The 25,363-nt window shown below is 36.5% G+C and overlaps 2 protein-coding genes across 2 annotated transcripts; one reads left to right on the top strand and one right to left on the bottom strand.

Moving 5' to 3' along the window:
• Positions 1-6,736: 6,736 nt before the first annotated feature.
• Positions 6,737-9,044, top strand: LOC149160879 (universal stress protein PHOS32-like). Its single transcript, XM_089435423.1, has 3 exons — positions 6,737-7,056; positions 8,447-8,550; positions 8,708-9,044. The coding sequence occupies exons 1-3, from the start codon at positions 6,888-6,890 to the stop codon at positions 8,903-8,905; spliced, it is 471 nt and encodes a 156-aa protein (XP_089291549.1). The 5' UTR covers positions 6,737-6,887; the 3' UTR covers positions 8,906-9,044.
• Positions 9,045-12,405: 3,361 nt separating this feature from the next.
• LOC149160878 (universal stress protein PHOS34-like) lies at positions 12,406-15,061 on the bottom strand. The gene is made up of 4 exons (XM_089434729.1): positions 14,893-15,061; positions 13,399-13,502; positions 13,123-13,241; positions 12,406-12,698 (listed from the first exon to the last, which is right to left on the bottom strand). The coding sequence occupies exons 1-4, from the start codon at positions 15,059-15,061 to the stop codon at positions 12,617-12,619; spliced, it is 474 nt and encodes a 157-aa protein (XP_089290855.1). The 3' UTR covers positions 12,406-12,616.
• Positions 15,062-25,363: the final 10,302 nt, after the last annotated feature.

Below are 25,363 nucleotides of genomic sequence, written 5' to 3'. Positions count from 1 at the left end.
TTCAAACCATTTCGAGCTTTTTCACTTTTTTCACTTTTTCTGGAAGCCTTTGGGAATTTCCAAACTAATTTTCTTCCGAATAGCGCGAGGAACACGGAGGGAATCGCATGAAATTCCATAGTCACATGATTGAAACTATTTCAATTTGAATGGGGCTATAACCACTCCCATAGGTTGGCCTCCATGTGACTCGAGGATTCCAACCACTACCATAGGCCTCTATGCATGCAACTAGGGCTACAACTAAGGGAAACCATCAGTCCTACAGCTCATGACCTCTGTCATCTATTCCATCCTCTTCTCCAACATCTGTACATGACTCCATACCTCTAACATAGCCTCTAACACCTCTACAAATGGATCAAGCAAGCCTCCCAAGTTTCACTGCCAAGTTGACCTAAAATGGACAACAAACAAGGTTGCCAAGTAAGCCAACAAGTCCTCCACTCTCCATTACACCTCTGAACAAGCTGCAACTCATCTAAACAAAACTATAAACCTCTGTAGCACCTCTGCAATGTCAACATCATCATCATGGATTCATCACACTACAACAAGTCATCTTCATGAAGCATAAAGATGGAGACCTAGATGAAGACCTAGTTGACAGCTCAACTAGTGTGCCATGAACCATCTCTATCATATGTAGATTTGATCATCACCTGTAGCAACCTCCTCTACCTGTAGAAACATCAACAAACCATCGTGAAATGTACATCAATGCACATGCCAACACCTGCCAACTCCTTTAATACAATCATGCTACCATCAAGCTCCATCAATGCCAACACATACCGACACATACCATGCTTCATCAATCTGCATCATCATGAGGTTGACATAAGTGCATGACCTCTACAGTTGACATCAATTCCAACCAATAGGACCACCAAGTCAACATCCATCACACATGCATATGAAAAGAATGACCATGAACTTGTGGACATCAATGTCAACACAACAATTCCAACAAAATATTGTCATGATAATGTTGAGGAGTGTTGTTTTCCTACATGAATGATGAATGTCAATATCTTGTTTAAATATTCTAAGGAATGTCTTATTTCTTATGAATATTTATGAGATGGACATTAACACAGGAATGCTTGAGAATGAAGAGATGGGAATATTTGTTAATGATTGAATATTTTCATTGACATGTTTTGATATCTAGTCATTGTGTTGGTAAACTCCCTAGGTTAATAATAAGGAATCTGATTTCCTATTTAGAAGTACTTCCTGGATATTTTCCTAGGAATGGATCTATCCCTGTTTCCATCCTAAGTCCACAAATTGGTCTAAATGGCCTGTGTATGAAGCGATTGATCAATATTTGTTAATCAATGAATGCTTGCATCAAAATGTTTTGGCTATCAGGTGAGTCTTTACCCATAAGCTCAAGAGGAATAACATTTCTATATGTATATGAACATTATACAAATGTACATGTGTTCTTAGTATTTATACAAAGCTAAAAATAGATGACACAATTACTTATATACATATGTGTATACACACACACACACAAAGTAGATTAAAGGCCATGGTCGAGTCTCGGTAAATTTGAGGAGGCATAACTTTCTAAGCGTTTGGTTATACCCTGGTATATATATAGACCAGCAATCAAAGGTCATAGCAAAGGCCCTTATACATGCGTTAATAATTACTAATAATGGGGAAGGAATTCTTAAGTCTGAAGCATAAGACTTAAGAAGGAAATGGCTTTACCCTCTTTGATCCTATGACCAAGCGTGGTCATCAAACACTTAAACAAAGAGAGTTTTGGGCCATCAAGAGTTGAATTTTATTGGCCACCCATGTGTCCTGAAAGTTTTACCCCGAAGAATTTGATGGGAGCCCTGAGGGAAACTCCTGGAATTTTATTCCTAGGGAGACTTGTCAGAGTGGGGCCGGTTGGACAACCCTAAAGAAAAGCGATGAATGGAAAACCCTGAATTCCCTTATAATATGAATATACACTATCCAAAGGGTTGGAACTTATGGTAAGACCCAAGATAAGAAGACACATTACACGGTAGAGGGTGATGTGGTGCCCTTGTGAGTGCCATGTGGCACCTTGTTTTAGCCTTCTCATGGACCTAAGACGACTCAAATAACATGACACGTGGCACTCTTGGAGGAAGCCACATGGATGGTATGACATCATCCAATGTCACCATCGACATCCACCCTCGACTTTTACTAAAATGAAATTTTTAAGTATTTCTATTTTACTAACTGTTTATATATATAAACAACTTTCTAATAAATTACCAATTCATCATATATAAAACAGATAAAATAATTATATCATATTATATATTATATTATATAATATATAAAGAATAATTAAAAAATAAAAAACCGATGGAAAATTGGGAGAGATAAATAAATTATAAATGAGTTAAATTGAATAATTTATTAACCTAAAAAAAATATTATTATGATAAAATTGAATAACTAATATATTACAAGTAGTTATTTGTTCTATTACCTTTGACTTATTAATATTTTAATATTATTTTTAATCTAGTCAATTTAGATAGCCATTGATGGTCAACCAAGTCAACCTAGCCATTTGGATGATCTGCTCTCCCTATATAATTGGTAGCAATGTTCTGACTCCTCAACTTGTCCTGACGATGAACCACACCAGTTGGTTCGAAACACGTGGACAAAGGTTTTCTACATGTGATTTAGGCCGAAAATCTTCTTAATAAATGTTATGGATCACAGAAGCCTCAATTCAACAAGAGATAATCTATGTTAACGACCTTAACTAGTTTAAGAAGGCTTAGTTAAAATTTACCTCCCTAGATTTTGTCAATTTTACATTCTGCAATGCAAATTGATCTGCTGGATTCATTTGATTCTTCGCCCGGTATCTACTAAATCCGAGATGTTTCTTTTTATCTTTCTTCGAACAGCTATAATGTGTTTCGAAATTGCTCGAATAAAACGAATGATTCAGGCTTTGCACTTTGTCGTTTATAATTAATTTTCTAAAACTATAATGTGTTTGAAACTAGTTTATAAAACTTATGATTGAGATTCTGCACTTTGTCTTCTATAATACTTTTGTAAAAGAGACATTTGATTTCTTCTTTTTGCAAATATAGAGACATCTCCGAAGTCTGGGGATGGTAGATGCCACTCGTCTGTTAAGGAACATAAACAGCACTCTCTCTGCCACCTTCATTGCATTAATTCCCAAAAAGGAGAGATCGGAATCGTTTGCAGACTTTAGGCCCATTGCATTATGTAACATCCTTTTCAAAATCATATCAAAAATTATTGCTGAGAGAATGAAACATATTCTCAGCGCCTTCATCTCCAGGGACCAACATGCTTTTTTATCAGGTAGGAATATTCTTGATGCAGTCGCCTCGACACAGGAGTGTTTATTTTCAGTCTTGTCCAAAAATACTGATGCCATTATCCTAAAGATAGATCTGGAAAAGGCTTACGACTGTGTTGATTGGGGCTTTCTTAGAATTCTCCTTGCAAAAATTGGTCTGAGGTCACAGGGAATCAATTGGGTGATGGCATGTGTCGAAAATGTTTCATACTCAGTTATCATCAACGGCATCCCATCATCCTTTTTTCAGGCGGAGAGGGGGCTGCGACAGGGCTGTCCCCTCTCTCCCCTTCTCTTTATCCTTGTCATGAACTCTCTTAGCACACGGATTAATAAAGCGGTTGCTGACCAGCGTTGCCTTCCGATCAAGATCTGTAAGAATACTTTTCTTTCTCATAACCTCTTTGTGGATGACATTCTTATCTGCGCCATGCTTCATAAATCTAGCTGGCTCTGTCTAAATGAGATCTTTCTCAAGTTTCAATCAGCCACGGGACTGGTCATAAACAAAATCAAATCCATGCTGTATCACAATGGCACTAATCAGGAGTTAGTTCAATGGATTGCCGCGGTTTTTGGTATTAATCTGGCATCTATAAACGAGGGATTTAAATATTTGGGCTTCCTCCTCAAACCAAAAGGGAATCGAAAAATGGACTGGCTTTGGTTAATTGATCGGTTCTATAACAAAATCTCAAAGTGGGAAATGTGTTTCCTCTCCCTGGGAGGCAGACTCATCCTGGTCCAATCGGTCCTATCCCACCTTGCCGTTTACTGGGCACATCTTTATTTTCTTCCGGCTTCCATAATTAGAAAGATCGTTTCTTTGACTGCTAACTTTCTATGGGGTGGAAGATCACATCAATCAAAGATTCATTTGGTCAAGATGGATTCCATTTCTCGACCGAAGAAGGATGGCGGTTGGGGCCTTCTTCATATGCGGTCATTTGGCATGGCCCTCCTCTGTAAATCTCTGCACAGAGGCATCTACGGAGATGGCATTTGGAGCTCTATCATCAAACAGAAATATCTGAAGGGAAGATCGATGGTTTACTGGTATAGGAGGAAATCCCTGGGTTCTGAGAGGGGTTCTGCCATCTGGCTCAGCCTCAGAAAGGTACAGGCCCTCTTTCTAGGTTTCTTAAAATGGCGCTTTTCCTCCGGTTCCAACGTTCTTATTGGTATTGATTCTACTATATATGGGCTGGAATCCTCGCTTTCTCCTGATCTCATATCTTATCTTCACACTAAGGGGATCTTCACTTGGAATAAACTGATCCAAGCCTGGTCGTCTTCTGCGCCAATCTGGAAGGATGGTGATGAACTTGGTCTGCCCCCTCCTCTACGGCCTACATGGGACTTTGCTGTTAATTGCTTTGCTGGGAAAGGTATTACTCAAACAGGTTTAAAAGATGAGTTAGTTTGGACGATGGGGTTCTCCAATCAGCCTGTACGGGTCAAGGATTTATACACAGCTGCCTCATCCCTTCTTCCGCCGCTTCCCGGCCCCTCCTTTCCCTCCAAATTCTGGAAATCTCCCTGTCAGCTTAAGGCAATTTTATTTTCATGGCTGGTTTTCTATAACAGGAATCTGACTTGGGAGGTTCTTCAAAGAAAGGGATGGATGGGTCCCGGTAGATGCTCTATGTGCTGTCGTTTGAAACAAATGTCCATATGTTCTTTCAATGTTCGGCATCATCCCAAATCTGGTATGATCTCTCCCTATCATTTGGTTTTCCTTACCAGGTGTTCGCTTCTGTTCAGGATGGTTTCAGATGGTGGTCCGATCAACGATCAGAATGGAGATCGCTATTCATCTACACGTGCTGGCTCTTGTGGAAATGGAGGAACGCGCGCATTTTTCAGGATTCCAATGCTCCCAGTTCCTCCATTCCGATCCATATTTCTGCTATGCTCGATCAAGTTTGATTCTGATGGTTTTCTATTGCCGTCCTTTATCCATATTTTTGCTTTGCTCGATCAAGTTTGATTCTGATGGTTTTCTATTGCCGTCCTTTATGGATCTCTTTTTGTTGGACTGTTATGGGTCTTCTGGGTATTTAATTTGCTCATCCGGAATGTATCTTCTCTTATCTTGACAGCATTTGATCTATTTGTGGCCATGCACTGTTGGTCAGATCAATATGGCCCGATATGTATTTTGCCTATTATATTTCCTTAATATAATATCATGTCGATTTTTTCTCTGAAAAAATAGACATCTCCGGAGTCCAGATGTATTGTACCAAACTGAACGTCTCTTCATGCATTCAAAACCTCCACAGATAATATTAATAAATCGCTGCAATCATAAATGCGGTTATACTATTTTTTTATTTTAATTTGCTGGGAAGATAGCGTACCATACAAGAAATTCACAGCACATGGGCCAGTGTATTGGGCAGTTTGATTTCGTGGTGCAAATGAACCATTTATTCCATTGTCCACATGTTCGTCACCACTGTAATTTCTGAATATGCCGAGTTATAGATCTGCTGTGAAATTTGGCATAGGACATAAAATCCAATGTATCAACATCATTCAATGGACAAAAGCAGTCCCTGACTCCCCCATTTACATGTGGAAAATGGAATTGTTTTAGTGAGATTTTTGGACTTTTTAGTGTTAGAATTTGTGGAGAAAATTGAAATGAAATTTTGATTTGTGTTATTTAAATTAATCTTTTATTATATATATAGATTCAGCACCCTCGAAAACCCTTAGGGCACTTCTATTGTACAGGAGTACCCATCAAATTTGTGATTTCAATAAATTCTTACCATAATTTTAAAGAAATTACTCCAAAAAAACCTACCCCAAAAATTTCCAACAAACCACACTAAAAACAATTCTGCCAAATATACTTTTCTGGAGGGCCACTGACTCACTCTGTCTCTGCATCAATATCCACGATTAATTAATTGCTGTAATTGCAGCAGCACGCGCGGGTGGGCCTATTGAGGACACAGGTGCGCACGCGCCTCCATATGCTGCTTAGAAAACAGTACGCACGTCAGGATAAAGATCAAATTACCATAGCAGTAGTCTACGTGTTATAAGTTTTAGGAGTAGTCTACCTAGGCGGTAGAATGGCCCGTTTTCCGTCACCGGTCGGAAAATCGTCCGACTCCGGCCACCGGCAATCCCTCCGCCCTCAGCCACCCTCCCTAGCTCCGCCACCCTCCTTCTCGGCCACCCTCCCCTGACAATCCTGACATTCCCTGAGAAAAGATCCGATGGGGGCTGGCAATCCTGACATCGCGTCCGAGCTGGAGAGTTATTGCCATTGGAAATTCGAAATTACGATCCCGCGGGCTGCTCACTCACCTTCCTCCTCGACTCGGCGCCTCCCGCTCTGCAATTCCTAAACTCTGCAGCTCGCCAAACTCTGCAGCTCGCCACCAGGTACAATTCGGATGAACCTCCGACTCTGAAAACCCCACACCAGCTACATTACTGGTATTGTTATTGCTGATCGAAGACGGGTGAATCAGAAGAAGTAGCGGATTGAAATCTAATCGATTACAGAATGGAAGACGCGAGTGGAAGAAGGATATTAGTTGCAGTGGACGAAAGCGAAGAGAGCATGTATGCTTTAAAGTGGGCTGTTGATTATCTACATCTTGATTCCACCGACACTCTCATCTTGTGCCATTCCAAGCGCCTTCTCGGAGCTTATGAAGGGCTCGGAGGTCCTGGTATGTAAGGAATTGTTCTAATTATTTAGTTATTTTATGATTTTGTTTGTGAACAGAGTAATTCTTTTGTATTTCTAGCGTTACCTAGATTCTGCTTGTGCCGGTTTGCCCCTTTCTGCAATTTCACTTTCTTCTGTGGCTGTGGCGCGGGCAACTGCTGGCTTTCAAAGTGCCTCGTTGCTTAATGTAGCGAGGGTTTGGTTGATTTATTTAAGCACCTCTTGGCTGACGCTAGATTGATCAGAGAAAGAGGATCAAAGCCAACCTGGTTCAATTCATTTAAATACTTGTTAGGGTTTATACCTTGACTATGATTCATCATAGGATTTTTATCTTATCCATTTTAAGGTGTTAGTTTCATTTTTTTGGTTGCTAATATGCCTGGCTGATAATACCACAAAGGAATCCCCTGGGATTTTGATCTCGTGCTTGCAGTGAACAGTTCCAAGCTCACCAACTAAACTATTTAGTAATATTAACTTCTAAACATTATATAATAAAAAATTTGTTAGTCAAACTCTAAGAGTGATAGAGGACCAATCTTCAAACAGGGAAAGTGTTACAGTGTTGTATTCAGTTAATTAACATTTCTACTCATTTTACTGGAAAGTGTTCTCTTCAATTAATTAACCTTTCTACTTATTTTACTGAAATTTATGTGATTATTGTATTCATTTTTAATATCTGTTCTAGTTTTCTACCTACATGAAAACTTTGATGTAACCAATTTCTGTAGTGTTTTCATTGTTGCGAACTTCTCAACCATGTTCTCAATCATGTTCCTGTTCCCATTCGTATAAACGGCTGCCATGGTGTCAATGAGAAAAACAATCAAATATTTCCTTATAAGAATAACCCCACCCTAAACCGGGTCAACTCCTGCAAATTCCTCTTTACAGACTCTACACTAAGCAGAGTTACGGTAACTTCATGGTGAATGTAATGTTAACTTGCCTCATTTATAAGGGTAAAAGAGTGGGTTTAGTTCTTATTAAGTTTTAGGTTTAAATTTGATGGGAAAGAATCGAAGATGTAAATTATTTTTGGGGTTAAACTATTTAGGAGTATCTATCCCAACTTTACTGGTAATGAAATCCTCTGATGATAACATCCTACTGTGAGTAAATAGTTCTTCATTCCATAGATAACTGACCTGAAACTAAACTCAAAATAATGAAAAAAAAAAGGCAAGCAAAAACACTTTACTCATTTATTTAAATGCATCTGGAAGCTAGAAAATTGTCATCTAAGGCCAGGAATGATAAATAAATGCATCTGGAAGCTACAGAAAATTGTCATCTAAGGCCAGGAATGATTCTTTTGGTTCTACAGTTATATTCGTGTTGTTCTTATTATTTTATTCATTGTTTTGTGACTGTGATGAGAGCAGGCTTTGTACTTACACCGGAAGTTGTAATAGCTTTGGAGAAACATCAAGACCATGTTGCCAAGGCCGTCATGCAGAAGGCGAGGGATATCTGCAGCGGGACTCCGGTGCGTTTTCTGTACATTTTATATCAATTTAATGGGTTCTTAAGAAAAAAAACATAAAGGAGGGTATGCAATCATTGCAGTGAAAGATTAATTTGAAGAAAATACAATGGAAGAAAGCATCCAAGGTTAAAGGTGTTCTGGTCATTGTGTTTTGCAGGCGAAAGTGGAGGAGAAGATTGTAAAAGGAGATGCGAGAGATGCACTGTGTGATGCAGTGAAGAAGGTGGGGGCAGATTTTCTCGTCATTGGCAGCCATGGTTATGGCACTTTCAAAAGGCATGTCTGCAAACACCATCAAGTTATTATCAGCTACTGTTTGTTTGCAAAGCTAGGGGATCTTGGTGGTGCATGGTAGGGGATTTTGGGTGGAAAGTGTTCAATAAGATTTGATGTTTTTTACTGGGTTCAATTTCCATAAATGATAGGTTTCAAGTCATTTAAATTTTGAAGAAATTTGATTCTTTTCTAGATTAGTAAAAAGTGACAAATTAGATTTCCTTGTGTAATTAGATTAGGAGAGTGCAATTCTTGTGTATGGATAACTGTTTTTGTTTTTGATTTTTTACAAGTGGGGAGCTGTTTTTTAATATGTATGTTTTCTCCTTTTGTTCTTTATGTTTTCATGGTGGATCCTTGATGTTCTAATTATTTTTGGGAAGCGTCAGCGACTATTGTGCCCACCATGCAAAGTGTGCTGTAATGATCATAAAGAAGCCTCACAGCTGATCTGCAATTTAGCTCCTGGAACACTCTGTTTTGGCTCTGCTTTGGAGAGTATAAACCATCCAAGGCATTTTGATGGTCTCCCTGTAAAGAATAAATCGGTTATCTCTTTTTCTTTCGTTATTTCAAGGCTTTGGACAGAGATCATAATTTCATTTTCGAATCCAATACCAGATTTTCTTCAAATAATAACAAGGTTTTGTAATTACACCTACATGCTTCGTTTTTCATTCAGTGTGACATTGGGCTATTTGTATCATCGTCAGCTGCTAATGGGATTTTCTTCAGAATCCTTTATCCCTAACTCTTGTAGTTGTCCAGGTCAGAAAAAATACATAAAATATTTTACTATATTATTTTCATTGATTTGGACGGTTTGTTGTGCTATTAATTAGTTTTGCAAAGGTGAATATTTTTTGTTGATACGTTCTGCTCTAATATGTGAGATTATTAATGTTTAACGTACTATTCTTATTATATGCTTTTGTATTAAATCTATTATATGAATAATGAAATCTTTAAACAAAAGAGATGTTTTCTGAGTATATAAATATATTAATTTTTGTTGTTTTTATTTATTTATTTATTTATTTGGATTTGTTTTCATTTTTAGAAAGGCTAAATTTTTTGGAAAATGGGTAATACCATAGAATAATCCAAAATAATTATGCACTCTGGTATACATTAAAAATTAATAGATTTTTTCTCTTTTGCACAAACTCAAATTTTTTTGGAAGATGGTTGATGTCGTATTAATAATTCAGAATCATTATGCAATTTCATATACATTCACAAGTTACGAATATATTTTAATTTCGGTAAGTGACATGGTCTAAAGCATATGATTTTATACATGTAGCAATTTGGAACTGAACTTTCTTAACATTATTTGTTGTTTTACTTTGTACATTGTGAGTTTTTTGTTTTTGCAAAAGCTTAATTGGTGGAAGATGGTTAATGAGATATTAATAATTTAGAGTCTCTATATATTCTCATATACATTGTGACCAGTTTGAATTCATTTTAATTTTGTCATCTTATTTTAGTAAGATGATATGGTTGAAAGTTTGTGGTTTTGTGCATATAACAATTTGGAGCTCAATTCTCCTACATTCTTTGTTGTTCTACTTCGTTGGATATGAAGTTTCTAAAAGGCATGAAATTTGAGATGCTATAGTTTTTTTTGTAGTTTTTCGAGTGGTTTGTGAAAATTTTAACTTTTGTAAAGGAATTCACAAAAGTGCAAGTTATTGTGATAAAGTCCAAGAATGACTTTCTTTGTATGAGAGGAAATGAGAGGGACGGAAGAAAGATTAGTGCGAGACAAAATAAGGTGTCATGTAGACGATGCAAAGACAAAATTAACACAACGACATATATTGAAAAGTTTAAAAGTAGTTGGAAATTAGGAAGGACAGTGGCATTGAGACATTAAAGGTAGTTGAAGAGAAAATGAGTGTTCGATGTTAGAATTTCTAGAATTGAAACAAGAGTTGGGATATGAGGAATTAATGAAGTTTTTTTTTTTTCGAAAGAAAAAAAACAGACATCCTTCATTAATTAGATTAAAGAGGAGTTACATAGTCTTGTTTCTATGAATTGTGAGCCCAATATCATCCTCCATTATAAAAATGTCCACGAATTGGAAAGGTGTGCCGAGGGCGATCAAGAATCAAAATGTCAAAAAATTATCAAGGAGTCGCTGAGAAGGTGAAATGGATGGACTAGCATGGTCCTGCGTGACATATCTTGAAGAAACAATTTCAAAAACATCAGTGAATGGAAATAAATCCAGCAATATAACAGAGTCGGCCTGAAAGCTAGATAAAGGAAAAAACCAAGCAAAAAGAAGGATGAAGTCAAAACTCAACCATCCACCAAATGTTTGAAGTGCATCAGCCTTGGGAGGAGAGAAAATCCCTTTATTAGTTTTATTGGTTTTATTGGAATTGACCAAATAATAGTGACAAGGAAGCACATTTGAACCAATCTCTTAGTGATGGAAGCATATTTGAACCAATCTCTTGTCAAAGGTTGGAAGCAAACAAAATACCCTCCATAGATATAGATCCAATAATCTTTCAAATTCATATGTTTTGTAAGATGGTGTTTTGATAAGACAATATATTAAGTTATGTATAAATCAAATGGCCTCTATTGCTAAAACCCTAAAATTAATTCTAGAATATAATAATTTTGTTGAAATCTTTAAGAACTTTATAATTTTCAGGGAATTTGTTTAAAAAATTATGTATTAATATATTAAATAGTTTGATTGCAACTCTCATATATATATATATATTAAAAGTATTTTAATTTGTTTCAAAAGAGATTAATTAAATAAAATTAGATTCCCTTATTAAAAATGGAAAGCAAGGAAATATGAAAATAAAATGTAAATATAAAATAAGAGGAAATATGAACGTCATAATATGTAAAGTTATCTTGTGGTTAATTTTCTTGTCAAAATTAAAAATAACGAAAAATAAAATATAAATGCAAGAATGTGAAATTTGAGATATTTATTTAATATATGATACAATATAGTGATTAATTTTATGAAATTATATATATATATATATATATATATATATATATATAATGGAAAGGTAATTTGAAAATTCATTTTGTTACCCATTAATTATGTCTATAGGCATGTTTGTTTTGGAATAGGGCTTCCAAAATTTAAATTTAATTATCAATAATTATTCCATGGATGGTAGGGATTTATCTTCCACAAAATATTTTGAAATATTTTTAGTAGTAGTCACAAATAGGTTGATATTTTTCTCAAAAAGTAATCATGGCATGGAATTTGCTTGTGTTAATCTAGTTGCATGGATCATCTTCTATGACAAATAAGGATTTCTTTTTTCTTTATGAATATGAAAACTGCACATTTGGTCATTATGTTATTTTTTATCTAAAAATTGCACGATGTTATTATTGGTGGGGAGATACATAATTGAAGAGTTTTCTATTGATGTTACAAAACCCATAATTGGGCTTGTCTTGTTTTTCTGACCTGGACAACTACAAGAGTTAGGGATAAAGGATTCTGAAGAAAATCCCATTAGCAGCTGACGATGATACAAACAGCCCAATGTCACACTGAATGAAAAACGAAGCATGTAGGTGTAATTACAAAACCCTGTTATTATTTGAAGAAAATCTGGTATTGGATTCGAAAATGAAATTATGGTCTCTGTCCAAAGCCTTGAAATAACGAAAGAAAAAGAGATAACCGATTTATTCTTTACAGGGAGACCATCAAAATGCCTTGGATGATTTATACTCTCCAAAGCAGAGCCAAAACAGAGTGTTCCAGGAGCTAAATTGCAGATCAGCTGTGAGGCTTCTTTATGATCATTACAGCACACTTTGCATGGTGGGCACAATAGTCGCTGACGCTTCCCAAAAATGCTCTGCAATCACAACACCGTGCCTATTATAAAATCATGCTCCCAAAACACCTTATAATTAGAACATCAAGGATCCACCATGAAAACATAAAGAACAAAAGGAGAAAACATACATATTAAAAAACAACTCCCCACTTGTAAAAAATCAAAAACAAAAACAGCTATCCATACACAAGAATTGCACTCTCCTAATCTAATTACACAAGGAAATCTAATTTGTCACTTTTTACTAATCTAGAAAAGAATCAAATTTCTTCAAAATTTAAATGACTTGAAACCTATCATTTATGAAAATTGAACCCAGTAAAAAACATCAAATCTTATTGAACACTTTCCACCCAAAATCCCCTACCATGCACCACCAAGATCCCCTAGCTTTGCAAACAAACAGTAGCTGATAATAACTTGATGGTGTTTGCAGACATGCCTTTTGAAAGTGCCATAACCATGGCTGCCAATGATGAGAAAATCTGCCCCCACCTTCTTCACTGCATCACACAGTGCATCTCTCGCATCTCCTTTTACAATCTTCTCCTCCACTTTCGCCTGCAAAACACAATGACCAGAACACCTTTAACCTTGGATGCTTTCTTCCATTGTATTTTCTTCAAATTAATCTTTCACTGCAATGATTGCATACCCTCCTTTATGTTTTTTTTCTTAAGAACCCATTAAATTGATATAAAATGTACAGAAAACGCACCGGAGTCCCGCTGCAGATATCCCTCGCCTTCTGCATGACGGCCTCGGCAACATGGTCTTGATGTTTCTCCAAAGCTATTACAACTTCCGGTGTAAGTACAAAGCCTGCTCTCATCACAGTCACAAAACAATGAATAAAATAATAAGAACAACACGAATATAACTGTAGAACCAAAAGAATCATTCCTGGCCTTAGATGACAATTTTCTGTAGCTTCCAGATGCATTTATTTATCATTCCTGGCCTTAGATGACAATTTTCTAGCTTCCAGATGCATTTAAATAAATGAGTAAAGTGTTTTTGCTTGCCTTTTTTTTTTCATTATTTTGAGTTTAGTTTCAGGTCAGTTATCTATGGAATGAAGAACTATTTACTCACAGTAGGATGTTATCATCAGAGGATTTCATTACTAGTAAATTTGGGATAGATACTCCTAAATAGTTTAACCCCAAAAATAATTTACATCTTCGATTCTTTCCCATCAAATTTAAACCTAAAACTTAATAAGAACTAAACCCACTCTTTTACCCTTATAAATGAGGCAAGTTAACATTACATTCACCATGAAGTTACCGTAACTCTGCTTAGTGTAGAGTCTGTAAAGAGGAATTTGCAGGAGTTGACCCGGTTTAGGGTGGGGTTATTCTTATAAGGAAATATTTGATTGTTTTTCTCATTGACACCATGGCAGCCGTTTATACGAATGGGAACAGGAACATGATTGAGAACATGGTTGAGAAGTTCGCAACAATGAAAACACTACAGAAATTGGTTACATCAAAGTTTTCATGTAAGTAGAAAACTAGAACAGATATTAAAAATGAATACAATAATCACATAAATTTCAGTGAAATAAGTAGAAAGGTTAATTAATTGAAGAGAACACTTTCCAGTAAAATGAGTAGAAATGTTAATTAACTGAATACAACACTGTAACACTTTCCCTGTTTGAAGATTGGTCCTCTATCACTCTTAGAGTTTGACTAACAAATTTTTTATTATATAATGTTTAGAAGTTAATATTACTAAATAGTTTAGTTGGTGAGCTTGGAACTGTTCACTGCAAGCACGAGATCAAAATCCCAGGGGATTCCTTTGTGGTATTATCAGCCAGGCATATTAGCAACCAAAAAAATGAAACTAACACCTTAACATGGATAAGATAAAAATCCTATTATGAATCATAGTCAAGGTATAAACCCTAACAAGTATTTAAATGAATTGAACCAGGTTGGCTTTGATCCTCTTTCTCTGATCAATCTAGCGTCAGCCAAGAGGTGCTTAAATAAATCAACCAAACCCTCGCTACATTAAGCAACGAGGCACTTTGAAAGCCACCAGTTGCCCGCGCCACAGCCACAGAAGAAAGTGAAATTGCAGAAAGGGGCAAACCGGCACAAGCAGAATCTAGGTAACGCTAGAAATACAAAAGAATTACTCTGTTCACAAACAAAATCATAAAATAACTAAATAATTAGAACAATTCCTTACATACCAGGACCTCCGAGCCCTTCATAAGCTCCGAGAAGGCGCTTGGAATGGCACAAGATGAGAGTGTCGGTGGAATCAAGATGTAGATAATCAACAACCCACTTTAAAGCATACATGCTCTCTTCGCTTTCGTCCACTGCAACTAATATCCTTCTTCCACTCGTGTCTTCCATTCTGTAATCGATTAGATGTCAATCCGCTACTTCTTCTGATTCACCCGTCTTCGATCAGCGATAACAATACCAGTAATGTAGCTGGTGTGGGGTTTTCAGAGTCGGAGGTTCATCCGAATTGTACCTGGTTGGCGAGCTGCAGAGTTTGGCGAGCTGCAGAGTTTAGGAATTGCAGAGCGGGAGGCGCCGAGTCGAGGAGGAAGGTGAGTGAGCAGCCCGCGGGATCGTAATTTCGAATTTCCAATGGCAATAACTCTCCAGCTCGGACGCGATGTCAGGATTGCCGGCCCTCATCGGATATTTTGTCAGGGAATGTCAGGATTCTCAGGGGAGGGTGGCCGAGAAGGAGGGTGGCGGAGCTAGGGAGGGTGGCTGACGGCGGAGGGATTGCCGGTGGCCGGAGCCGGACAATTTTCCGGCCGGTGACGAAAAACGGGCCTTATGTTTTTGAACTTTTCTTCCAGAATTTTGGAATTACAAATTTAAATGATAAATTCTTTACTTGCATGGGGCTGAATTATACGTGCAATTAAAAATGCATTTTAATTATCTAATATTAAAATTAAAATCACAAATTAAATATAAATAGTAAACTCTCGATAATCTTAATACCAAAGTTTTATCATACTGAATCCTACGAATACTGAACTTGTGTAGCCAAATTCCAATAAAAATCTAGAATAATTTGACAACTAAACGATAAATTTAATCATCTTACTCCGAACATCTTAGGCCCGTCAGTGGAAGAATGGTTTAGTGGAAGAATGGTTTATTGGTACATAGAACATGGGTGAGATGGCTGTAAATCAATTCCAAACATTAAAACTCCAGAGGTTAGAGATGTTTTCTAAAATTTGTCAAAATAATCTTATCATATCATTGAAGCCGAATGAGGAAACTATCATTAAACCATCCAGAAACCCAACCACCCGGGATATACATCATTCACAAAATATAATGTAACAGATATATGTGGAGGGTGTTAAGACTGAAGCCTCAACATGACAGGTTGTTAGTACAGTTATAAGATGGGCATGATTCATTCATACGAAGAATTATATTCATAAATATAAGACGCAATTTTATATGGTTCTAACGAATTTTATATGGTTCCCTGTCTACGTTGTTCCAGCTGCAAGGAGATAGGATTGATAAGGGGTATGTGTTCTCATTCATAAAAAATTTTGTTGTTGTTGTTGCTGCTAATTGTGGCGCTTTCGCATGTTTTCATTTTGGATATCATTTGCGGCTGTTGCCAATCATAGATGTTTTTCAATTCATTTGTTTATTACGGTATATCTTGCTTGTGTTAAATATTTTTTTCCTTTGCCATCACTTGTTGCTCTTATTTTTTTGCCTTGCTTGACACAGATTGCAATGCAACGTGTGGGAAAAGATGCGGAAAAGCATCCCGTCGTATAATATGTTTAAGAGTTTGCAGGACATGACGTGCTTGGTGCTATCGGGTTCATCCTCGTTCAGATGGAGGATGATATACGCCCCTCCTATGCCACCATGAGAGCGCACGGCAATATATTCGAGTGAATTTGAATATATTATATGCACGCGTGAGCCTTCCCTGGAAGGTGCATATTCAGTGTATATTGTGTTATATATTTCTATAAAGAGGGGTTGTGGACTCCAACTAGGAGCTGAACTATTTTAAATATTTCTTTAATATGCAAGAGAAATGTGGAAAAGGTGAAAGAGCTAAATATTTTTATAAATTTAAATATTTTTAAATTACAAAGATAATATTTTTTTAATATTTAATTTTAAATTTCATTTTTATAGAAATATTATATTTGATATTGAAATCAAATTTATTTAAAAACATTATATATTATTATATAAAATAAATATAAAGTTAGTTGATGTTATCGCACAAGTTGTGTGGAATGGCCCGGATCTTTTTTACAAAAGTTTAAATTTCAGATATAATAACTTAAATGCTTTGGTAAACCTCTATATAAAAAAGTATATATAGATATAATATTAAATATCTCATCATTTTTTTTATTAATATTAAAAATAATTATTTTATTAAAATATATAGGTTTATTAAATTTTAATGTTAAAGATTAATAAATTCAAAAATGAATAATAAAAATAGCTAATAGGGTGTAGAATAGATGGTGATATGTGTTTTATTAACACACCCCTAGTGAAAGTGTACTTATTTTTAATAATGATTAGGATATATATATATATATATATATGGTGAATATATTTATCAAAATATAATATGTCTAAAGGATATAATTAATAATTATAAAGTTATTTCTCCCTATGGGGGTGGATGATCAATGGGATGCGGGTCTTGTGGAGGGTGCCCACCACCCCACTAACTCCCTTGAATGTTAATGTGGAGTGGCATGACACTCCTTTGACCGGTGGATGGTGGATGACCAGTTAAATGAGGCCTTCAACCATGCATGGGGACAACATTAGGGGCTTTGTAGCTCAGAAAATAGCAATGATTTTGATGGTATGATATTTTGGGTATTTTTCACAAAGTGGGAATTGAAAACAGTGGGAAGCAGACACTCCAGATACGGGGCTTGTATTATGTGGTGGGTGATCTCAAGATTTTGCAGTTGTCAAGACAAAGGTGAGGTTAGTCAGGTACAATGTGTTTGGGATCCTGGAATTAGGAGCCCTAGGCTAACAAAATTGAGACCATGTGTTGATATCACAAAGTGAGTGATGCTTTCATGCATAATTAACCGCCTGATTAGAATGATTTTGGGTTCACATGCCTAGAAAAAGTTATGTCAACAAGCTCGTATAGTTTGTATTTACTATGTATTTGTTTGATACTCCAATGTTAGTAATAGTATTTAGAAGTTACAGGCTCTACATATAAGTATGCGGTATCTTTTTATATGAAATTTTCTACTAGTGTTTGGGGTTTTATTGCTTTGTTTGTGACCTAGTGGGTTCAACCGAAGAGGAAATAGTTTGACCACTACGTCTCTAGGCACCCCCTCTGAGGTTGGGCTACTAATTAGGGGATGTAGTGTCACTTGCCACAATGTTTGAAAATACTATTACTTTGGCAGCTTTGTTTTTAAGTATTATAGAGTGTGAATCTCGCTATCTTTATTTGGAATCTTGGCCTTCGGTTAGATTTATTGTAGTTATTTTTGTTATGGGTTGTTGGCTAGACTTTGGGGGGGTGCCTACTTTGGTTGTAGCCAATAATTTGAAGTTAGTGTTAGCTGAGATCACATATTAGTTTATTGGGTTTCTCTAGGTTCTCAGGGCCATATTTGGAAGGATTAGTGTGTTTTTGGTGGAGGGGAGTGAGAGCACAACCTCATAGCTAGTTGTGTTCTTCTGTGGTCAAGGTGGATGCATATTGGAGGGGTGTATGCCTCGGTTTAGTGAGCGAAACTTGTGGAAAATTAGTAACCAGTGCACGATCAGACTCTGTGGGCTTACAGTTTGGTTGTTAATGCCTCACTAATTAGGCAAGGAAAGAAGAGGGATGGGCGATAGGGGCCAACATGATAGGCACCTTGGGGAGGACCTAGGCCAAGGGCAGGCTATCAACCCCAACCCAATACGCACTCTTGGTACGAAGGTGCCAGTGATCTGTTGTTGAATGTTATTTTTTTTGTGCTAATTTCAAGTTCAAAATTAAAAACAATTGCTCATCATTTGCTTCATGTGCATAGGTTTCCTTATGGTTTTTTTGAATGTTATAGGTAAATTTGTCAAGTTTTATGTCAAATTCATGAGCAAAATAGCTTGTAAATAATGTGTTGAACAACAGCAAACAAATATACAACAAACCATCAAAATGAACACTTAACACAATGTTACACCTCTTTGGTCCAGCTTCCATGGCTTGGGCCTCTGTATTAGCTCAAAATGGAAAAAAAATGATGTTTACAATGCTCTACTGCTCCTGAAACCTACTTCAATGTGCTCAGCACATCCAAATCATCTAGGAATGACTTTTTCTGAGCCAAAATTGGTCAAAAATTCCAAACATTATGGCCTCTTCAGTTTCCCCTAGGAAAACTCCACCAAAACTAGAGAAACTCCAGCTAATCGCACCAAATTTGTAGAAATGTTGAATATATCGAACCCACCAAAAGATCCGCCAAGTTAAATTGTGCTTTAATTAAAGATAAGCATTATTTAATTAGTGTTAAAGAGCAGTTAACGTGTTAAGCACGTGGTTAGTGCTAACCATTGGCCTCTGGTTTTGTGGTGGTGGTCACATGCGGAGGGGGTTGGCCCTCTCCTCCCCCCAACTTCCACGTGCTTAAACATTAAATATAAATTGTGACCGTTGTATGGTAAGAACCAGTAGCGCGGCATAGTGGTAAGACTCTTGGCTTGTGTGGGCGAAGTCACAAGTTTGACTTCGGTGACTTGCAAATAAAATTTTGTCACTACGCACTAATGCTTATAGGCTATTGGAGATGGACATGTGGTAGCCTCTGGGCTTGCCACATGTCTCCTCTTCATTGGTGCTCCCCTGTCCAATAAAATAAATCCAACTCATCAAACTATAGACCAATTGAAATGCACCACTGGGCATGACCTCACTTTTCGTTGACCAAACTTTTGACCTGCAAAGTCACTTGCCACGTCAACAATACAGACTGCCGACTGTGCAATGAGTGTACCTTTTTTTTTCAAAATTCCTTTTTTTGGCAAAGCGGACAGAACGTGATATATTTTTCATACGAGCTCCATTTTAAGTGAAACAAGTTGCATTGGGATCATGTCACCGAGATGCACGGGTCCTTCAGGTTTTGAGCGATTCTGAGAAATTTGATTTTTGAGCTAAATATTGATCACCTAATCATTCCTCCTCACTGGAAGCCTTTTGGACCCCCAAAGATACTATCAATTGTTGAACAGGTGAGGGTACATCTTCCTCACCTTCTCAATCTGCATCCATTTGGCCTTAGAATGACTTTGTCCCTTGAATCCCACTCGAAGTTATTCGACATTCCCTATCTTTAAAGTTCTGGTTCTTCTGTCAAGTATGAGATCTTGTTGTAGTTCATCAAGATATTCTGGTGAGAAATCATCTATTGATGGCAGCTGAACATTCTCTCCTTGATCATCGATCAAAGGAGACTCAAAAAATCTCAAATTATCAACATTAACAACAAAGTATATATGCATATAAGGAGGAAAATCTACCTTAAATGCATTGTTACCAATATTTTCCATAATTTTAAAAGGATCATAATGGATTGGACTCAACCTTTTACCTTCCCCTTGAAGTCTCTCTTTGCTAATATATAACCAAACTTCGTCACCAACTCGACACGGTGTTTGTCATGCCTTGCCTTGTAGTTGCTTTGACTCTTTTCAAGCTGTTCTTGCACTGTGTGATGTATCAACTGAATTTTCTCAATGAACTTCCTTGCCTTTTCAATGTCATTGTGACCATCCATAGCGACATCTTTCTCAAAGTTAAAGTCCAATGACGATCTTGGAAAGTACCCAAAACATGTCTCAAATGGAAATGTGTTTGTGGAAGAATGCTTTGCCCTGTTGTATGCATGTTGTATGTATTGCAACTGTTCATCCCACAACTTGGGATGTTTGCTACAATATCCTCTAAGAAGATGAATGACTATCCTATTGACCACCTCAGTTTGTCCTTCTGTTTGCAGATGAAAGGTTGTACTCTTCTTCAACTTAGTGTCCATCATGTCCCACAAATTTGACCAAAATTCCCAACAAATCGAGAATCTCGATCACTTACAATGGAAATAAGAAGACCAAAATGAACCCAAATATTTTGAAAGAAAAGATGAGTTGTTTGTTCAACTGTAATTTTATTTTTAAATGGCGTTAGAATACACATCTTGTTGAACACGTCTACAACTACATATAAGTAATCATGACCTTTCCTTGACAATGGAAGACCTCCTACAAAATCAATTGAGATACTCTCCCATCAACGTGAAGGTACTGGAAGTGGAGTGTATAAATCTAGTTTCCTATTGCTAGGCTTACTTATTGCACACAAAGAACATCCTCTAATGAAACGATATACATTATGAAACATGCGTGGCCAATAAAAATGCCTTTGGAGATTCGTTATTGCCTTGCCTACACCAAAATGTCCAACAACCAATGAAGTGTGTGCCTCCCTTATGATATTGTTTCTTTCTCCCTGCGAAATACATAACTTGCCCAAGCGATACAACAAATTGTTATGTACATGGTAATGTAACTCTTCAATATGGTTTCCTTGCCTCAATATTGCATACAAATCTTGAAAGTCATTATCATATGCATATGTCTCAATGTAACTTTCATGTAAAATAGAATTATGCTTGAGTATAATACATGAATTTCCAATAGGCCTAGAAAGCATATCAACTACCTTATTGTAGATTCCTTTTTTGTACTTGATAACAAAATGAAACTGTTGTAGAAAACCCATCCATCTAAAGTGTCGTGATTGTTGCAACTTTGATTGTGATTGTAAGTACTGCAATGGTCAATGGTTGGTATGGATAATGGTCTCCTTCCCCATCAAGTAGTGTTTTCATTTTTTAACACTTTGTACCAATGAGTAAAGTTCTTTGTCATAAGTGGGATAGTTAGTCACAACACCATTAAAAATTTTAGAATGAAATGAAATAGGCCTACCATGATGCATGAGAATTTCTCTTATGGCATAATCACTAGCATCCGTTTGAATCTGAAATGGTTGTTTAAGATCCAGAAAAGCCAATATTGGTGTTGAACTAATCTTTTGATTTAAAGAATCAAATTATTTTTTCTATGCATCTCCCCAGGGAAGACTTTTTTGACACTAGTCAATGCATGTAGTGGAGCTGCAATGGAAGAAAAATTAGCAATAAATTTCCTCCAATATTGTGTTGCCCCTAGAAAGCTTCTTACGTCTGTAACTGTATTGGGCTTGGGACAACTCAAAATGACCTCAACCTTATACAGGTCTATCTTTAGCTCACCTCCTCCAACAATGTGTCCCAAATACACTAAAGAAGTCTTGCCAAATTCACACTTTGACATCTCTAAAATTAATTGTTCTCTTCTCAAGACATCAAGTACTTTGGTAACATGCATGACATGTTCATCTCAGTTTTGATAAATATGAGAATATAATCTAAGTAAACAATGACAAAATCATCTATAAATGGTCTCAATACATCATTCATAACTCTCATGAAAGTAACTGGAGCATTTGTAAGACCGAAAGGCATAACAAGCCACTCAAAAAATCCTTGTTTAGTTTTAAATGCGGTTTTCCAAATGTCCTCTTCAGCTATTCTAACTTGATGATAACTACTTCGTAATTCTAACTTAGTGAAATACTTTGCATACCTCAATTTATCAAGAAAATCATCAATTCTTTGGAGTGGATAATGATTATTTACCATTATCTTATTCAGTGCATTGAAATCCACACACATGCGCCAAGTCCCATTCTTTGGCACCAAGACAACCACATGGCAAAGTAGATGGGTGTATGATACCTTTGTTCAACAATTCTTGAATTTTCTTGTTGATTTCCATGCTCTCCATGATCTAAATGCGATACATGTCAATGTTTGGAAGTGGAACATCTTTCTACAGCTATATCTCATATTGAATTCCCCTCTTGGGAGGTAACCCCTTTGTTTCCTGAAACATCTCACCATGATTTCTTACCACATCAAGCAAATCATATTTTAACTTATCATCACAACCTTCAAAAGATTCATAATCTATATCATTCTTTTTCTTGATCATGAGAAGCACAAAATTTTTACTTGCATTTACTAGTCTTTTCAACTACCCTGCATTAACCAAAGAAATGTTTAACTTTTGGTGATGGGCTCTCACAATATACTCCACTCCATCCATGAGCAATTGATATTTGTTCTCATGTTGATAAAATACCACTTTCCTATCATACAAATATGGGCTTCCCAAAATAATTCCTGAGATGTCAAGTGGAACTACATCTAACTCAACTTCAACAATGAATTTTCCGTAATGGTAAACCTGAATTAGCATTTCCTTGTAACTTGAAAAATTTGCATTATTGACTATCCAACCCAAACGGTATGGCTTGTGATGAGGTACAGCTTCAAGGTTAAGATTTTTGACCAAGTCTTCTAAAATTAAGTTTGATTGTGACCCACTATCAAACAATGCATCAATCTTTGTATGATTTGAGATTACCCTTACATGGAACAACTCTATCCTTGATTCATCCGGACTGTTGTTGTGACTATGTGAGGAACTAGTTCTTTCTATAGCTTCTTTTCCCTTTGTGACCATGGTTGAAATCTTGGTCTCGTCACAGGAATTGGATCAAAGATCATGTTGTGTGCTAGTGGTCATCTTTTGTTTCCCCTTATTGTTTGGTTTCTTAGGCCTTAGTTCGCGATGTAGTTCCAATAGTGGGCTTCATCATGCCCCTCTTTGGAACAATGTTTGCATGTAATTTTCTCCCCTTCTTTCCTTACACTTGCATTCTTCTTTCCTTTCCATTTTCCACCCTTCTCTTTCTCATTACCCTTGAATGGATTCTTCTTACTACCCTCTTCCTGAATGTTCTTTCCTCTTGCTTCAAGGTGCATGGCTTACACACATACCTCATCTAAATTGCTTGGATTGAAAATAAGGATAGTGTGTTTTAAGTAGGAATGTAAACCCCCAATGTATTTCAATAGTGTATCTTGGGAATCCAAGTTTACTCCAAACAACAAAGCCCTTTTCCTAAACTCCGGGTATAGTCTTGAACTGTTTGGCCCTTGAGTTGCCTAAAATTTTTCCAACTCATAATGGATTTTTTCATGTAGGCTAAAGGATAAAACTGTCTTTTAATTGAAGAAACAAATTCAACCCAAGAAATGGATATCTTACCATGAATTCACATTTCCTCTTGAGCCTTTGCTTCCCACCAAACTAGTGCTACTCCTTCTAGCCTCAATGAAGCCAACTGAATATTTATTTCATCTTCTTGAAGGTTCTAAATTCTGCAATAGACCTCAAATTATCAAATCCAATTGTCTAACTTCTCTGCATTTACCTCACCATTGTACATGGCAAGTTCAAACTTAATGTCCAGTTTGAGTAAGGGAGTTTTTCCTTTTGGGGTTTGAGAATGAGTATGAACAGTTTTTGTGGTGGAAATGGAAGATAATGTTGTTTGTGATGATGAGGATGATGAATATGATGAGTAATATGATGAAGATGGTGGAGGCTTTCCTCCATTACCCTTTTAATACTTCTTTTCATTTTTTTTATCTTCTGATATTCCCTCTCCATGTGGGGACTTAAAACTCTCTCCATCCATCCTAGTATTCGTCTCTTCATAGAGGACTCTAACAAGGCAGTTAAATCATAAAAAGCTTTCTTGAATGCTTCCTCTTCTTAAAGACCTTCAGTCTCTCTTACTCCAAACATGATGGCTTTGGATTCAAGCTCAGATTTTGGTACTGCTTGTACCTCCTCAATCTCAAATGAATGTAAAACTTGAGGTGCTTCAAGTGCAGCTGAGATTGAAAATTTGAGTGGTGATTGTCACCTTATGGCTCTCCTTCTTCTCGGCATTACCTCAAGATTTGCAACCAATAGTTTCCCTTCTCCTCTCTGCAACTTTAACCTTGTAAGCATCAAAATTTTGCAACCATTAGAACCCTACTTGCACAAAACTTAAGCAATCAAGAAAATAACCTTACTCTAATACCAACCTTGAACTGTTGTTGAATGTTAGACTTGTTGTGCTAATTTCAACTTCAGAATTAAAAAAAATTGCTCATCATGTTGTTCATGTGCATAGGTTTCCTTATGGTGTTTGTGAATGTAACAGGTAAATTTGTCAAGTATTATGTCAAATTCATAAGAAAAATAGCATGTAAATAAAGTGTTGAACAACAGAAAACAAATATAAAACAAACCATCAAAATGAATACTTAACGCAATGTTTTGATAAAGGAGTCCACCCCTCCTAGGCTACATCTCCTTGGTCTAGCTTCCATGGCTTAGGCCTCTATATTTTCTCAAAATGGAAAAAAATGTTGTTTGCAATGCTCTATTACTCCTGAAACTTTATTCAATGTGCTCAGAACATCCAAATCATCTAGGAATGACTTTTTCTGAGCCAAAATTGGTCGAAAATTGCAAAAGTTATGGCCTCTTTAGTTTCCCCTAGGAAAACTCCACCAAAACTGGAGAAACTCTAGTTAATCCCGCCAAATTTGGAGAAATGTTGAAAATATCAGACTCACCAAAAGATTTGCCAAGTTAAACTGTGCTTTAATTAAATATAAGCATGATTTAATTAGTGTTAATCTGCAT

Source organism: Pinus tabuliformis, chromosome 5_2 (assembly GCF_031772625.1).
Source record: "Pinus tabuliformis cultivar Carrire ecotype Pingquan chromosome 5_2, CPIR1, whole genome shotgun sequence".
NCBI lineage: Eukaryota > Viridiplantae > Streptophyta > Pinopsida > Pinales > Pinaceae > Pinus > Pinus tabuliformis.
This window is presented reverse-complemented; position numbering and strand designations above follow the sequence as displayed.